The sequence below is a fragment of the Cynocephalus volans genome, chromosome 5 (genome assembly GCF_027409185.1).
Source record: "Cynocephalus volans isolate mCynVol1 chromosome 5, mCynVol1.pri, whole genome shotgun sequence".
Lineage (NCBI taxonomy): Eukaryota > Metazoa > Chordata > Mammalia > Dermoptera > Cynocephalidae > Cynocephalus > Cynocephalus volans.
The window spans coordinates 147662015-147680321 of NC_084464.1; the positions used below are offsets into that span (position 1 = coordinate 147662015).

Genomic DNA, 18307 nt, shown 5'->3' on the forward strand with positions numbered 1-18307 from the left:
TTATTATAAACAACAGCAGCAATAAAAAGTGGGAGGGTGTTACTGAGAGAGAGTTCTTTGGGGCTTCATGCCACTCTTATCTTTTTATAATAAACAAGGGCCTGGGACTAGGGGATGAGTGCATTGCCAGTCCATTAAAACACTTTTCTCTTTCTGGCTGCTTATCATCCACAATCATCTCATTCTCAGATTTACTTATCCCAGCACATTCATTTATTTTTTTTTATTACTGTGGCAAAAAAAATTACATAACATAAAATACACCCTCTCAACAATTTCTGATATTGTCAGCCACATGCACATTGCTGAGCCGCAGATCCAAGAACACACCCCTCCATACCCCCATCCAGGATGAAAGTACATTCATTTTGATACTCTATATTTATACTGGTTTCCTGTTACCTATTTATATTTATGACTTTCCTCTGTTATAGTTATTTTAATATTTCATTGCTATCTTTATACTTAAACAAAAGTTTTTCAGTATTGGTCTAGTTACGAAACAGGCAACTTTAATAAATTGAACAATTCAATGCATGCAAGGATGTGTAATTTGAGATGATCTTGCCCCCTTCCTGAATGTTAGCTGAGACTTATAAAACAATCTTCATCTACTGCACGTAAAGTCCTGAAGAATATAACAATTATTAAGAATAAAACAAGAGGATTATTGGAGAAATCGTAATTAACCTGATATTCCCAACTTGTATAACATTAATGAAATTACTGCTCTAGACTGCCCGTTGTCCTGCTTATTACCACTTGACCATCAACTGAGGACCCCTCAGGTCCGTGGACCACACTTGGATAAGGACCTTTACTTGCACCTATTTATTTTTTATTTTTATTTTAAAAAATTTATTTATTTTTAATTGACACGTATTGATTGCACATACTTATTGGGTGTAAAGTTATATTTCAGTACATGTATATAATTTTTGACGATTCAATGTGTGATGATTAAAATCAGCGTATTCATCATCACAAAAATTTATCATTTCTTTGTGATGAGAGCATTTGAGAATATACAAGATTGTTAATTATAGATGCCTAGCACTACTGTAGACCACTAGAAAGTATTTTTTCCTAGCTAGCTGTGATTTTGTATCCATGAACCAATTTCTCCATCTTCCCCTTCCCCTACCCCGTCCCAGCCTCGAGTAACCACAATTCTACTCTCTACTTCTATAAGCTCAACCTTTCTTTAGCTCCCACATGTGAGTGAGAACATGCAGTATTTATTTTTCTCTGCTACGTACCTGTTTAGTCTTAGAATTTTTCTGTGCTTATGAAAAATACCAGGGTGGTGCTCTGTACTCTGTTTGCTAGGACAACTCTTATTTCCTTATAGCAATATCTAAAACATTTCATAGTGCACTTTTCTTATTTTGTTATCAAAGTTTATTTCAACATATTGTTTTTGTCACAGGTTAACTGGTTTACCTCTCCTCTTTTACTTTCGAAAAGGATACAGTGTCTATAACGATAAAGTAAGGGTGTTAGAGTACACAATTTTATCTCTAAAATTATGTGGTTCCCCTGCCTCTCCTTTATGACTAAATGATTTTTTAGTACACTCATAGTATCGTGTATGTATATTTCATTTATCAACTGGATGCTGAGAATTCTTTTTAAATTTTCAGATAGGCCAGTTAACTTTTGTGTTATAGGAGTATGGTGAGTTTTAGGCCAGAAGATAACGTTCAGTTAGCTTTTCAACTTCCTAAAGCCACTTACAAGTAGTCCTTCTAAATAATCTAGAGTACATTCAGAATTTAAAAGTCAGATTGGAACTCCATTGTTATTGAAAAGTAAATGGAACTCAAATGGGTTGCAGTAAATTCAGTGTCTTAGTGATGGTCTAAGTATATCCAGAGAATTATTTCACCATTAACTGTCAGCAACCTTCAGTTAAATGGTGCTTTTTTTTCTTCTGCCATAAAATTGTCAGCTGTGTGTAGCAGTGAAGTTTGGAAAACAGTTCAATTTTAAGAGGCCAGAGCTCCCACTTTAGAAGTACTTTAGTTTTTTTGAGAAAATCTGTTTATGTCCACCATCTCCTCCCACCATGTACCCTAGCATTTCCCAAATCCTCCCATCTCTTCTTACATGTCTATTTGTCTTTCTGGTGTGTGCCACGTTTGGGAGTCTCATTCAACCAGCATCTGTTCTGTTTTAGGAGAAACCCGATGCCAGCCCCACGTCACTTCAGCTGCGGTCCCAGATCGAAGTAAGCACAATGACTTTAATCGTCTATTTTTGCTTGTGTCTTTTAAAAAAGTTTTATTCTGTACAAATCGGATGAAGCCTGCTGCTCTGCTGCACTGACGCTACGAATCTTCTCTCGTAGGAGTCGCTTGGCTTCTGCAGCGCCGTGTCTACACCAGAAGTGGAGAGAAAGTAAGTCTTCCTCTCTCTGCCCAGGATCCGAGTTTCCAGGAAGGTATCTTTTAGGTCCATACTGATGGGAATCAAACAGGCAGCCATGTGCATATGTACAGAGTTTGATGTCATTTTCCTTCGTGTGTGTGTGTACATATATCCAGGTGGTTAGAGGGTGTTTTGTAATCCAATTGGTGATGCCTAAAAATTCTGTGAGGGATTGTTCATTGCACACTGCTTATTGTGAGTGAAACCTAAGTAAATAAATATTGGGAAGTGGCTATAGAGAAAGGGACATGACAGGTAAGTTAAACAAGATGGGTTTTCATACATTAATTTTGAATATAGGATGAAAGTCATAAAGAAGCAAGGTACAAAAATAAAATACTATATGTTCCAGAATAAAATGACAATTAAAGAACCGTTCCCTGTACCTCATTTTGGTCGGTGACCTTAAAACAATAATGAATATGTGTGTCAGAAGATGGTAAATGCTCACTAACCTTTCCTGCTAAAGGTAATATTTTCACTTCCTGTCCTAACCTGGACTCTGTAATTTCTACTCTCCTGGGAGATAATTCTATGTTTTATCTTAAATTTACAGTATTTCTTCTAGGCAACTTAAAAACAAAAAACAAAACAAAACAAAAAACAAAGACAAAACAAATGTTTTCACCCTCCATAACCTTTCCCTTTTCTACTTTATTCCATAATAATTAAGCTAGAATGTTCTATTTATGATCTTTTGAGGTAAAGAAATTTAAAGAAAGTCCACATCTCTAAACAGACACTTCCTTTGGCAGAAAGCCACTTGTACTGATGCATGCCAAGAGAGGCATAGAAGCAGTGTAGGGATAAACTATTTCTGGAATGAAAAGCACACGTTGGGAGAGCGTGTGTGTGCTTTGCAGCACAGCTCTGCCTAATCCGTCCACGTGTGTGTGCTGCTGGCACAGAGGCAGCTTCAAGGAGTGAAGGCTGCTTTACCAGAAAGCTACGGTTCTAAACTTAAGAGGCTAAGGAGGTTTGGATCAGGACTGAGGAACATTGCGGGTGACACAAGCCAAAGAAAACCAAAGTCATTGCCCACTCAAGGTCAGAGGATAAATGTGCACATGGTCCCACTGTATCCTCCCAGGAGCCTAGTAAGGTGAAGGTTGAAATAAACAAGAGATTTAAGTTGACACTGATTTTGAACTTGGAAGTACTGTGGTGTTGTGGAAGCACTGAGTGAATGGGCTGTAGGTTCTCCAGACTTAGTTTACTACTTACGTAGTGGGATTCAGGCTGAGAACTCAGGTGTTCTCTCAGAATCTCTGATCTTCTGGAAACAAGAAATGTTTGCCCTTCCTCTTAAGAGGGAGTGACTCAGCAAATCTGCACCAACCTTAGTTCGGCTGGGTAGTTCTTCCCCTCAATTGTGGGGAGTCATTCTTTCCATGTTTATATCCTTTACTTAGTAAAAATGTGTCATGACTCTGTGGCCAAAAGAGACTAATGGCCTCCTGAGGTTAGCAAAAAATGTTAAACACATGCTATTGATAACCTCCAGCCTCTCCGTTTGTAATATACTTCCATTTTGCCTCTGTACTTTTAAGTGGTTCAAAGTTATATGTTTCTAAACAATTGGAAAGTTTTAAAACATTTTGTCTTCTATTTCCCTGTTAATGGTTTTTGAAAACTACGCACCCTTTTTTTTTCCAACGTAAAAGATCCTTTCTTTTGAAATCTTTTAAACTTACAGAAAAGCTGCAAGAATTGTGCAGCGAACTTTCCTATAACTTTCACTTAGACGCACCAGTCGTTGATATTTGCACGTTCTTGCTTTCTCCTGCACACGCACAATATGCCACTAATGGTTACTATTGCTGACCCATTTGAGAGTAAGTTGTAGACATCATGACCTTCACCCCTAAGTACTTTAGCATTTATTTCCTAAGGACAAAGACATTCTGTTACAGAACCATAGTATAATTACCAAGTACAGGAGATCTAACAATGACTTTTCCTAATATAAAGTTCATATACGGTTTCTCTGATTGTCCCAATAGTGTCTCCTATAGCACTTTTTAAAATGATTCATGGCATTTACACGTCATATCTCTTGTCACATTTAATCTGAAAGGGTTTCTTAGCCGTTTTTTTGTCTTGTATGATATTGACATTTTTAAAGAGTGTCGGCTAGTTGTTTTGTGAAGTATTTGTCATTTGGGGTTTATTTCTTTTTTTTCTCCACAGTGCATTACATCAGGAAGGACATGATGTCTGTCTTATTATTAGTGATATTAATTTTGATTATTTGGTTAAGGTGGTATCTGCAATTTCCCTTTGTGATGAATAAATTTTCTGTGGGGAGATAGTCTGAGACTGTGTAAATATCCTGTTATTTCTCACCCTTTTACCTAATAGTTTTAGTTTCTTTCAGTGATTCTTGCTTGAATCAGTAATTACTGTGAGGGTTGCAAAATGGTGATACCTATTCCTATATTGATGATTATTCTGGATTAAATCTTTCAAGAGGCTTTGTTTTGTTTTTTTGTTTTATTTGTTTCTTAAGATGAGGTATAACTGTGAAAACCCTAGGTTGGATTATAATTTGAGTAGGTTTGATGCAGTATTTATAGTGAATGATATTGATTGGACTTGAAAATGCAAATACTTCCAAATGGAAAATCCTGTTCCTAACTAAGATCAAAATGCTTGCTGATAGCTTTGCAGTTGAATATTAAAGCCCTAGAGGATGACCCAGCAAACCAGTTTGCTGTGTCTGGTTAGTGTCTGCAGGGTGCCTGCCAAACAAAGTATCATTCTGAGTCAAGCGTGTTGCTTTACAGGAAGAAATTTTCTTTTGCTTTTTTTTTTTTCAAAAGGCAAGAGAACTCAAAGCAGAGGTGTAGATGGCAATGGGTGAGGTGGGGACTTGAACAACTGGCCCTGTGGCTCCTTCCTCTCCAATTGTCTCAGGGACCCCAGCACGTGTGCCGCCCTTGCTTCTCCCCCAGCTAGAACCTATTCTGTGGGAGGTGTCTGACATGTATTATGATGCAAATGTCTGGTATTTAGTATTTAACAGGGTTTTAACTCTTAAGTTGCAGGAAGTTAGCTCTGACCAGAACAGGTGGGGGAGGTAGGTCTTTTGCTGGGAGGGAGGGAAGACCAGCAGTGAGAGTTTTAACATACCTGGCATCATAGCACCTGGACAGTCCTGCCTGGTGGGGCTGATGGCCTCTGGATGTGCTTTACCTGAACAATAGATAGATATATAGAGATAGAGATAGGTGTGTAGATAGGTGGGTAGATATGTAGGCAAGTAGGCAGATAGATAGGGACCCTGTCCACCCCTCTCAGTAGTTTCACAGAGTCCACATTTTCTTACAGTCTGTCTGGTCCCTCCATACTGTTAACGACAGACGAGGCGTGGCCTGCCCTCTTGCACTAAACAAATGACTCAAAAATCCAAAAGTTGGTGCAAGGATTGGAAGGTTTATTCAGGTTACCGGCACTCAACTTAGTGTTTAACCAAGCAAACAAAGAGAAAAAGGGAGCAGTGGGGTCCACTTTATCCTAGTCCCAATCGGCAGGGCCAGCCATTCCTCTGACGCAGTAATTGATAAAAGCAGTTCACCCCACTGTTGTCAGCACAAAGAAGAAAAGTGTTGACTAGATTTAAGTCCAAGAAACAAAACATAGCGGGGGAGGGTGCACCTATACAGAACAGCAGGAGAGGGCTTGGAAAATCAGAAACAAAGCATAGCTGGGAGCCCTCCAGGGTGCACCTACATAGTAGTGGTTACAGTCCAACCAAACAGCAGGAGGCCTCAGAAAATCAGAGAAAGGTAAAGAGAATTTCAGTGGCTTCTGGTCTTCCAGTCACTGCGTGGCGTGGGACTGAATCCCACCACTCTCGTGAATCCTCCATCAGGGGAAACCTGCTCAAACAAGGTCTTCACGGTGCAGGACTGGGCTTCCCATCTCTGCTAGTCACCTGTCGGGGCAAGTCCCTGCCGGCCAGAGGGAGCAGCTTCTCACAGGGCGAGAGGAGTTTAAGCTGTAGTTGTCCGGCAGTCCCTTTAAAGAGGAAGAAAGGAGAGTAAAAGAGGATAAAGCATTGCCTTGTCAGAATTTAGGCTGGGGACTCCAGGAGAGACTTACTAGCAGCAGAGACATGGGAGCAAAATAGTCCCAGTGGCCACTTGCCTCTTGCAGCTGGAGTCTTCTCTGGTGCCCAAAGCTTTCCAATTGTCACCAGTGACTGAATCAGGCTCCTGGGTTCCAAAGAAATGAACAGTGTACCCAGCAGTAAAGCAAATAATACTTTATTAAAAGAGGAGATAGAGTCAGGCATAAGGGGGGTAGTGACAGTAAAGCTAGCCCCCCAGGGGAGCTGTTCAGGGTCTTTATAGGGAAAGGAGTGAAGGAGTGCAGGCCAGCGTCACTGGAGGTGGTCCGTTCTGTTCTTCCTGGTTGCATCAAGGGTGCATACTCGTTTAGGGCTTTGGTCCTTGCACCTGCTTGGTAAGTCCAAGATGGCGGTGGTGTTCATCGTCACCCCACCAGGGTTTTTGTAGTGGTCGCCTTGAAGCTTTGTGTGTATGCAAGAATTCCTAAAGGGGCTTTAAGGTTAATCTGTAACTTAATTTTTACAGTTACAGTAAACAAGCCTTGGGGGGGAGGGGTTTTGCAACTCAGTGAATATCTGTTCCCCTCTTATCTCAGTTTACTTTTATCAGGGCAGACCATTTGCCCTGAGGGATCTCATGACTGAGGAGTGGGAAAGTCACAAAGTGTCCTTTGCAGGGGAAAACTGGAGACAGTCTGGTTCACAGGCCTAGCCTTACTCTGTTTCACACATGCTTTCGTCGCAAGTATAATAAAGGAGGCCAAGGGAGCTTTCATCGAGCCTCTCCTATTATATCTATTTACATTGCATATCGATGAGGCTATTTACTTTATTACGTCAATCTTGGACTTGTGTCAACCAGCTGAAAAGGTGAACGTTAGCTAAATTTCTTGTTACTCACCATCGATTCTCTAATATCTAGAGTGAGACTTTTTTTTTTAAATCTGGGAAAATCTTTATAACTGTATCTATGAGGAATGAGTTTAGGTACAAATAACAGACAATCTGACAAATAGTGGCATAAAGAAATATGAGATTCATGGGTAGGCCCAGGGCAGGCACCATGGCTCAGGTGGGCCTTTGGGAACCCGGACTGATGTTTTTTGTTGTTTTGGGTTCTCATGGCCTCAAAGTGGCTGCAGCCTCTTCTAGTGGGAAGGAAAACAGGGAAAAAGAAAGAAGGCAGTAGGGCAAAAGGCCAAAGGCACATCCTTTTAAAAAGCATTTCCTAGAAGTGCTGCCCAACACATTCCAGTTCATCCCACTCGTTTCTTCATGCAGCACCTGTTTACTGAGCACCTACTTTGTGTGGACAGCATCTTCTGTGCTCCAGGATCTAGCACTGAACAGAACAGACATGCACTACGTGCAGGTTACATTTAAAGGTAGGAAGACGTAATAGAAAAAAATATATTCTAAATGATGCTATGGAGAAAAATGAAACAAAGAAGGTTGGACACAGAACTGGGTCACTGGGCCACCACAGATATAAGAGTGTTTAGAGAAGTGAACATTTTTAATTGAGCGCATTGCTGCCCTGAAGAAAATGGGGCTTTTTCCTTAAGGAAAGAGGGAGAATGAACATTGAATAGGAAACCAGCAGTATTTTACATAAGTCAATCCTTTATTTGTATATGTACACGTACAGAACAAAATAATCTGAAAATTAGATGTCGGATAAATAAGTTATGACTGTTTAGATTCATTATGTTCAAGAGAGTCAATTGTAGACCTAAGGCCATCTGTTTATTTCTTGATATGTATCTATATATCAGTAGTCTTGAAGGGGTTGGTTCATATGGACTGAAAATTGGAAAAGAAAAAGCAGGTAATAATAGGTAATGTTTATTGAATGGTTATTACGTACCAGGAACTGATCTAACCACTTATTATTGACTCATTCAATGCTTAGAATGACCCTGTGATGTTCCATATGATATTGTTTCCATTTATAAATGCAAAAACTAAAGCCCAAAAGGTTAAGGTGCCCAGGGCTACACAGCTCCTAAGTGCAGGGCCTAGATTTGTTCCCGGTTGAAAACTCATGCTCCTGACCACTAAGCTGTAATTCCAAAGTTCTCATAATTGTTTTGTTTGTGGAAACACAGAGATTAGGGGCAAATTGAGTTCATTAACATTAAATAAATGGCAAGAGTTAAACCTGCACACCAGGGGTTCTCTTAGAAATACGAACAAGTTCTACTCTCATCCAGAAATAAGCTGGATCTCAGGTATATATCTACAGAGGCAGGAATGTCCAAAATAAATCTGAAAACTTCACTTTAGCCAATATTTATAACTTGTTTGCTACTAAGTCTTTCACCAGAGTTGAAAATTCACTGATTTAGTTTCAGTTTCTTTCATTACCCATGACTATACTTGAACTATTTTATGGTGAAAAAGTCCAAAAATATATAGCATGATGGAAAAGGAAGATAAATAAAAAGCGAGAAAGCCGGCAGCGCCGTGTCCCGTGGTTGAATACGTGGTTGGATTCAGTTTGTAAGTGTTCTGTGCAGGTGTCTGCTCTCTTTGCACAGCGCTTTGCTCTCAGGCATGTTTCCTCTGGCAAGCTGATTATTCTTCAGGCTCTGTCGATTTTCCATTTCTCCCCCGCAAACACCTCTGTCTTCACCCCTGCTTCCTCCTGTCGCAGCTGCCCTCACTCCCCGCCTTGCTGGGTCGCCTGCTGCTCTCTGCACCACTGACACCTGTGGTCCTGCCTTCCCTTTCTCCTCTCCCCTCATGGTTCGTCCCCACCTCCCAGGCCACCCCATCCCTTGCCACCTGCTCCCCAGACAGGCTGAAGCTCCTGCAATTTCTCGACAGACCCAGTGCTCCCAGGACTCTGTGAGCCTCAGAAATGGCTGCTCCTTTTAGTGGGGTGCTCTGTGTCCGCTCTCTCACCATCCCTCCACCCCCATCCCACTTACCTGGGCAAGCTCCATCCAACCTTAACCACTCAGCTCTGGTTTTGGCTCCTCCCAGAAGTCTTCCCTAATCCACAGAGTTGAGGTGAAGTGTCCTGCCACTGGGCTGTAGTCCCCCTGGATTCTTTTGCTACTGTTGCAGTGGTTGCATGTGTGTGTGCAGTGTCACCTCCCTGAGTCTTGAGCCTCCTGGGCCTTTGACTTCTCTCCTGGCACACAAAAGACATTCAGTAATGTGGAATAAATGAATGAATGAGTGAGCACGCACAAACATGCTTACCTCTTCTCTACCGTGTAAAAATCTTGCCATTCTCCCAAACTATAACTCTATTTCTCTCCTTCCGCAGTTGCTGAACTTCCCTTGAACCCCAATTCCTGTCCTCATTCCCTGCTGAAAAGTTCTCCTCCAAGGCAAGGGACCAATCGTGGCCTAACCAGAGGCCTCTTCCCACGGGCAGTCCCTGTTGCATGTGCCCTCCCAGTCTCTTCTTTGGTCACGCTTCTCTCGTCCCTCCTGGTGTCTGTGACATTACAGCTTCCAGTTTCTCCTCCTCACTTTATACCCCCCTTTGCAGCTCTGCCCATCCTTCCTGTTTTAACCAGCCTGCAAGCTCTCCCGGGGCACATCCCCTTCCCCTGGCTTTGAACTCCTGTCCCTAGACGCCCACCTCTGCGTTCCCTCCAGCTCCACCTCCTTCCCGACCTGGGGGTCTGCCCGTTGCTGCCATTTGCTGGATGCCGGCTCCCTGCTGTCCCAGTCACTCCAAATGGTACATCCTGCAAACAGAACTCATCACCCCCCTTTGTCCTTTCCTTCTCTGTCTGACCACCTGATTTTTGTCCATACCTTCCCCTTTTTGGCCCCTCACCCAGCCAGACTTTACATCATGCTCTCCCTCCTGCTTTTCTTCCCTGACCCCAAGTCATCGATTGCTTCTACTTCTGTAACTTTCCCTTTGTTTCCTCTTTTTTATCTTCACAGCTCCAAGTGACAGCCTTAATACTCTTTTCATGAACTAAAGAGCATTCAAGAATCACTTCCATATTTGTCTTCCTAAAATACAGTTAAGCCAATCATACTGACGGTATGCTCAGATCCCCCCAGTGGCATCTACAAATTAGGATCTCCACACGTTTTCACCTTGGTAATCAAAGCCCCCAAAATGCAGCCCCAGCCTATCTTTACTGCTCGATCTCCCACATCTACTCTCAAGACCCCAAAACTCCAGCCCAGCTGGATGCTCTTGTTTCCCAAATGCCTCCTGGGCTGCTTGTGTTTCGTGCCTTGAAAGTATTTCTTTCCCTATGTCCTATTTTAAAGACTGCTTCTTCTCGAATGCTTTCTCGGATTCTCCTCTGGCTGTATCCTCTCCCTCTCTGAACTCCAGTAGTATTTCACATGGCTTTGAATGTACTATAACATGTGTCATCCTATTTATCATCATCATCATCATCATCATCATCATCATCATCATAACATTGCTTCTTGGCACTGGACTAATCATTATTATTGTATTTTATCATTTAATTTTTCATAAACTGAGTTATATATTTTTTCTTAAGAGCAGTTAGCTTGCCCAATGTCCCAGAGCTAGAGACAAATATTTAGATCCACCCTGAGTGTCATGACAGCCTTGGGGTGAAGATGCCCTGTCTGATAGCACATTGCTGGGTTCAAGTCCTGCCTCTCTTTCTTACCAGCTCTGCAAGTTTCAGACTTGTTATCTGACCTTCCTATCTCCTGTTTCCACAGCTATAAAATGAAGATAGTTGTAGCACCTTCCTCCCTTCTAAGCTATCATGCACATAGTAAGTGGTCAGGAATCTTGTCTGTTATCACGTCTGTTCTGTCTGGCCCCACTTCATGCCTTTGCTCACGGCTGTAGCCACTTGCGCATTCTTCACGTGAGCCAGCCTGGGCAGGAGCTCTGAGGCTGCAACTTGCTCTCTCTTCCTCTCTGGGTTTTCTTCAGTGTCCAAAATAGGGGTTTGCACAGAGCAAGTCCTCATTCAGTACTTGCCTAGATGTCATTGAATCCCACCAGTTCTTTGAAATAGGGTTAAAAATGGATTGTTCCCAGGACTGGAATTACAGAAGCCCTACCCTTGGTCTTCTTACCTGTTATTGAGCATGTGTCAGTGTCTGCCCAAACTGATAGCAGTGTAATAAGTAGTGTTTTATGCTTGTAAGTACTAAAATTAAAGAGACACCTTTAAAAAACATTTAAGGGAGAAATCTCTAGTTTCCACAAATATCCAATTCTATTTGTAAGGCTGCCCCTCCTCCCCACCTGGTGCCATTCTGCAGTCTTATTTGAGATTTTCGTTCTCTTAAAATAGAAATAGCAGACTATGTAATATCTCCAGATAGTGGTGTGATATCAAGAAACATATACAAAATACTATAGTTACTTTAAAAACCTTTAAAACTTTTTAAACCTGAAATTTTGTTGGGAAAGTGCTTTTATTTTACTTTTGGTAACAGCTTTATTGAAATGTAATTCACATACATACAATTCACTAATTAAAAGTACACAATTCAGTGGTTTTTAGTGTATATGAAGTTTTGCAACCATCCCTACAATCAATTTTAGAGTATTTTTGTCAATTAAAAAAAAAGCTTCACAGTCCCTAGCTGTCACCTCCATATTCTGCCATTTTCTCCACTTCTGAGCAGTTACTCATCTATTTTCTGTCTATAGATTTGCCTGTTGTGAACATTTCATAGACGTAGAGTCACGTGTGTTTCTATGTGACTGGCTTCTTTCACTTAGCATAATATTTTCAGGGTTCATTCATGTTGCAGCATGTCTCAGTGCTTTATTCCTTTTTCATTGTCTGTTATGTGCCACATTTTGTTTTTCCATTTATCAATTGATGGGCATACAGGTTGTTTCTACTTTTGGTTATTATGAAGAATGCTGCATTTGTATACAAGATTTTGTGCAGTTATATGTTTTCTTGTTTCATTATGTACAATTATGTTTCAATTAAAATAAATGAACAAAAAATAAACCCATACTAGTTAGCTATCACTTCCCTATGGCAGATAAAACCCTGAGTAATCATCAGTCTACTGTCTCTATAGATTTGCTTATTCTGGACATTTTATATAAATGGAGGGAAAGGGTGTTTTTGAAAGAAAATTAGTTACAGGTATTTTAAGAATAGAACCTTGAATTCAATTCCTGGTAACTTTGTATCTAGCCTCTTTGAAATGCATAAGAAATTATTCTCCTTTTAGTAAATTGTTTCCTGACTGAGACATCCTCCCTCTTCCTCAATGGGCATGTTCCTGGGGACTGAAATTGAGGAGAGGGGCTTAGGCTTCATCCCTTTGTGGAGGTCCCCTTAGGACAGGGTCTGCCAGCTGTGGTCACATTGACTTTTCCTCCCATGTGACTAGGCTTCAGGTCTGCAGCCCACTCGCAGAAGTGAGGGACAGAAGTCCTCATGCCGTGGGATTTGCAGTCCTCCTCCAGAAGTTGACCAGATTCAGTGAGAAGAGCTGATGTGCTCTGTGAGTTTGTCAGGAAATGCAGGTCAAGCCACATCCCCTGCAGCTGAGACCGATGCATCCTGTCTCCACATCCTGTTTGTGGCAGGGCTGTGGGCTGGGAGGGGACCCCAGTGTTTTCCCATGGGGAATGTGCACATGTCCCCAGCTGGGGCCTGCATCTGTGCAGGAGTGAGGGAGTCACATGGAGGCGTGCCCATCACAGTGTCGAGGCGGGTGTACCCTCACTGTGTGCACTCTGTTCCCAGGACGGGGCGGTAGCACTCATGGCCGGTCAGAGCAGCTCCTCGGAGAGAAACAGAACACTCGGGCCACCGTCGCTTGGTCCTTGGAGCTCACCAGGGTGGGACGTGTAGGTGAAACAACAAACTTAGGTTTCAGAACCTCAATGGGCTGGACCAGGAGCTGGGTATTAGCATATCTATTACATGTTCTTTTGCCCTAACCAATTTACTGACAACTGTCTATAGAGGCTGAGGGCACGAGGGTCATTGGCCAGGAGGCTTGAGATTTAAGTTCACTCTCCGTCTGTGACTTGTTGTCAGTGTCACTTCACCCCTCCGGGCTGCAGTTCCCTCATTCACACAGTGGCGAGTCTGAGGCAGGTGGTCTCCCAGGTCCTGCCGGCTCGGGCCACCTCTCATTGTATGCCCCAGATCAGTGCCTGGCCCGCACTCACCAGCTCTGCTTGGACTGTCTGCGCCTACAGTGGTGCTGTAGCTGATGCAGGCTCTGGGACTGCGCAGAATCTGAGCCTGAATTAAGCTCTGCTAGTTGTGAGATTATAAAAAGTTATTTGAATTCTCAAAGCCTCAAGTTCCTAAGGAATAAAGTGTACACAATAGCAGCTCTTTCCAAGGGTGGGCTTGTGTGAAAGCCCCAGTACAGTGCCGGCACAGGGTAGGAGCTCAGATTCCGTGGGGTCCCCCCGGCCCTGCTAGGATGTGCAGTGCTGCCCACAGCACAGGTGGTGTGTCTGGTGTCTGGCCTCAGTCTCATCACATGGTGCCATACACAGAGCTTGTCAATGGCCATGGTCACTTAAAATATGCCCTTCCCTCATTGAGTTGTTTCCTTTATGATGCCCCAAAAAGGGGAGGCTAGGAACAACAGCCATTGTCACAGAGCCCTCACAACAGCACATGCTGAAGTATGTGATTGTGAGTGCAGATCTGTGTGCACACGTGTGCGTGCTCCATCGCGCAGCATATTTGAGGGGCTCAACATTCCAGAATGCAGGGTAGGGGGTGGGAGCAGCTGTGCCAGAATCCTCCACCTCAGCTGTTCCCAACTGAAAATGCTGTGGCCCTTCACTGTCTGGTGAGCGAGCCTCCGGCCAACCAAGCCACAGCTTGAGGCCACGTGCCTGGCTGCAACCTCCCCGTAAGGCTGGGCGCACTCCTGGATGGTCGGGGACAGGTGCTGCTGCCAGGAGTTGATTACTGTATGGAGGTACTGCTGTTCATTCTGTCTCCTGCATAAGGTGTGAACAGAATATTGGGCCAGGGCTGGGGTAAGGATGGGAGGGTATAAGTAAATAAACAACATTCCTATACTGGCAGGAATGGGGGAAGACTCACACCTGCAGCTATGAGTGCTCTCTGCATCTTATTAATTCTCCTAACAAATCTATAATGTAATGGTATTTTACAGTTAAAGAAACTAGGATTTGGAAGAGATCACAAAACCTCGGTCAAGGCAGAGCTGGGTTTCATATCCAGGTCTGTTTATCAGCGAGGGCCAGGCTTATCATATACTCCACTACAGGTACGGTAGAAGACTGACACACCTCAGAGAGACCAGGGATGGGCTAGGCAGCTAATGAAGGTTAATTTAAAAAACAGTTGTCAGTTTCTGCCGTATGAACAAATAGGCTGGGCTCTGGAAAAGATGCATAGGATAGGAGGGGTAGCTGTTCTCTTATAGTCTGAAGACATGAAAGGATGATTGGAATGCAATGTGAAAACCATTAGGACAGGGAGACAGGATGGGATAGGAGTCGGGCTGAGGATCAGGAGGACAAAATAAGGACTTTAGTACGGGATTTTGACCTTGAGCATTTGGGGACTGATTACACAGCCTAGGTGAAGCTTTCTTCTAAGTCAGGTGATGGAGACTCCTGGCAGCAGGGTGGGCAGCCAGGGCAGAGAGGATGCATGTGAAGAGAGGAAAGCAAGGACAGACTGCAGCCCACCAGGATGGGCTGAGACCCATGCCGTCTCTCAGCACCTCCACACCAGCCTCCAGCTCTGAGGATGCAGGGACCTGCAGGAGTTGCTGGCATCCCTCCTCAGGAGCTCAACATGCTCAGGGACCCAGGACTCAGAGAACCTGGGGAAGGGGACCCAGCAGGAATGTGAGCACTGCAGGCCAGCTGCTGACCCATGCCACCCAGGACCCAGGGGACCGGTGTGACATGTGTCAGCTACAGCAGGGCATCATGTCCACCCTGACCTAGAAAGAAAACAGCTACTGCTGTAGTTCTGTGTGCCCTCATTAACTTGGAACAATGGAGGAAGATAATTCCAGGAACGTAATCCCAAGCTAAATCCTGAACTAAGTTGTGAGACTCCAGATCCACCACAGGCTCCTGAAGTAGTGAGCACTTGAGGCATGACTCGGGGACTTCTCAGGCAAAGAAAAATAAAAAGAGGAAATGAGAGCACAGCCTCTGAGGGATGATGTAGTGTAGGCCTTCAGAGCCAGCTCAGGAGCTGCCTAGTGATGGGCCTTGTGTGTTAGAAGGACTGATGTCAGCGTGAGGCAGGGGACTGAAAGCCTCACAGGAGGCAGGGAGGCCAGTGGTAGAGAGGAGATCCTGTTCTGCTTCCACTTTATAAATTCTTTCATCCACTGGCTAATTCCTTCATCAAATCCTTAAGGAATCCTTCATACCAGGAATACATGGTGGTCAAGACTAAACCTGGACCCCAACCTCTCGTCTAAAAGCTTTTTCTAAATAAAACTTTACAGTTAGGATAATGCTTGAAGAGTATTGCCCATGGGCTCTGTATTGCTCTGTATTCTTTTCTGAAAATCTCACTTGCAATGTTGCTTATTTTAATTTGGAGGTGTTGGTGTAGAAGGATTCAAGACAGGAATGGAGAAGGAAGGAAGGAAGGTTGGGGAATGTGTTCCCCAGTCTCTTCTGGGCTAAACTCTGGTTCTAAGCACATCTACACATCAGCAATACCTGGAGAGCTTATGGAAAAGACAAGTCCTCAGTCCCCTAGTAAGTTAGATTCTCCAAATGTGGAACCCAGGAGACTCTTAAGCAGCCAGCTTGGTTTTATGAATCACTGCCCAAATCAGTGTCTTGTTAGTCATATTAAACTCTCTGCTTCTCCTCTGCATCTCAAACATGGGTAGAATTTGGGGCGTTCAGCTGGGAGATCGTTTTATTGTCATGGTGACCCTGGCAAAGCTTCCTGGTGTTCAAATTGTCTCCAGCAGGTGCTGGGGCACTCACTTTGGTTAAAGCCACAGAATCAGAAGGGGGAAGGATGTGAAGCAGTCAGAGGGTACAGTGAGACCAGCCAGTGGAATTACAGAGAACAGGGAGCATGGCCTCTGATTGTGTGCAAATACAGCGGGCGCATGATGTGACTGAAGATGTCTGGGAATTTTAAAATGAGATCTGAGGCGATAGGAAAGCTTGAGTGCCACCTTTCATAGTATTTAATTTGTAGACAAAATTTCCATCAGCTGTGTCTGAAGGAATTAAAAGTGGGGGAGAAAAAGGCTCAGGTGGCTATGGTAGCAGTCACCAGGGAGAGGACCCCAATCAAGGCTGCCACATGGTTTCTTGCTGCTGCTGGAGAAGCAGGGCAGGCAGGCGGCTCCTGTCCTGGAGGGTGGCTTGTCAGCGTGCCTCCCACCCACAGCCCCCTCAACCTCGGCCTTCAGAGGCCACCTCACCGACCTCCCTGCCACCCCTCGGAGCAGCTGGCAGAAGAAAGGCTCAGCAACCCCTGGCCCCCAGTCCCTCCCCGGGTCCTCTAGGCCCAGACTGCACGGTGGCCCTTGTGGCTGGCGAGGCTTGGGCGGCTTGAGGGACAGTGAATGAGAGAGCCCCTGTTTACTTCCACTGAGATTCTGACCCGCTTCCGAGCCGTTGCCATGGAAACGGAAGGAGGAGCTAATTGAATGGAGCCTCTTTAACTTCCATCTCCATCTCCTTCCCCAGCCTGAGGTCAAGGCTAGTAAGCAGGGCCCTTTGCATCCTGGCCTTGTAGGTTCATGCAAATCTGGTAAGAATTTTTTCCCACATTCACCCTGTCCCCAGTTGTACTGGCAGTCACTTTCATGCCGATTCTTGAGCCAGCCCGTCTCTATTGCTGATAGCCAGCCTTGAGCACGTGGAAGCTCCCTGTCCATCAGCCGGCCCCAGGCCCCAAGCCCCAGGCCTCAGCCACGTGTCCTTGCAGAGGAGCCTTTCTTGGACCAGATAATTATTACAAAGATGCAGGAAGTTTTAAAGTGGAAATAGGGGGAAGGAATCATTCTGCTCCATTTACAGAATAAGTAGTAGCCATAAAAAAATGTAAACAAAGGTTTGTTTTTTTTATTTTAGTAGACTGCTTAAGCTCGCATGAAGTTATTTATAATTTTTTTCTCATTTGATAAAAACTAGCTTTGTGGTGAAAATAATGTGCTACAGCCAACTCTGGTTTGTTTTATTTTATTGCATTTTGCTGTTGACAATCATATAGTAATTCTTAAGATATAAAGACCTAGATAAAATTTAAAATGCACATTGAGGCCATAAAATGAATAAATTAGTTTTTACTGGTTACAACAAAACAAGAATAATAGCAGGAGAAGCGCAGAGCCCTTTCCTTTTTTAAAATACCTTAGTTGGTATGCTTGTTCAGGAATCATCAAAGTCAGGGGCTGCAAACTCCAGTGGCCAAGTTGCAAACTTACATTGCACTTTTGATACCAGTAATTAGAGAAAATGCACACTGTTTTGGCTTTGGGCTCACAGTGCTGTACCTGGCACTGTAAATACAGTGTAAGACTGGAGAGGCCCTGTCTTCCTGCAGCTCCAGTTTTAGTGGGAAAAACATTTGCGTTGGGCATCGAAAGAGCTGAGTTTAAGCCCTAGCTCTGTGGCTTACAATAACAACTTGTGGGACCTTGGACAAATCACTTACATAAACACTCTGGACTTCAGTCTCTTCATCTGTACCATGGAGCAAGTTCTTTTCAGGGTCTTTGTGACCCTGAAATATGATGAGATATATAAATGTGCTTGATAAACTATACCAATGCTTTGTAGAAGTTAATCGTTTTAATTTCTTAACCACTGAATCTGCTAGGATTATATTCAGTAACTGGCATCTGACTTCACTGCTG

At 43.6% G+C, this 18307-nt stretch overlaps 1 protein-coding gene across 2 annotated transcripts in view; it reads left to right on the plus strand.

Moving 5' to 3' along the window:
- Window positions 1-18307, plus strand: part of SASH1 (SAM and SH3 domain containing 1) — a 174740-nt gene that overhangs the window by 72611 nt on the left and 83822 nt on the right. For both annotated transcript variants that reach the window (XM_063098328.1, XM_063098329.1), the window contains exons 3-4: window positions 2180-2230; window positions 2351-2400. In XM_063098328.1, coding sequence (XP_062954398.1) covers window positions 2180-2230; window positions 2351-2400 — 101 coding nt within the window. The remainder of the gene's footprint in view (window positions 1-2179; window positions 2231-2350; window positions 2401-18307) is intronic.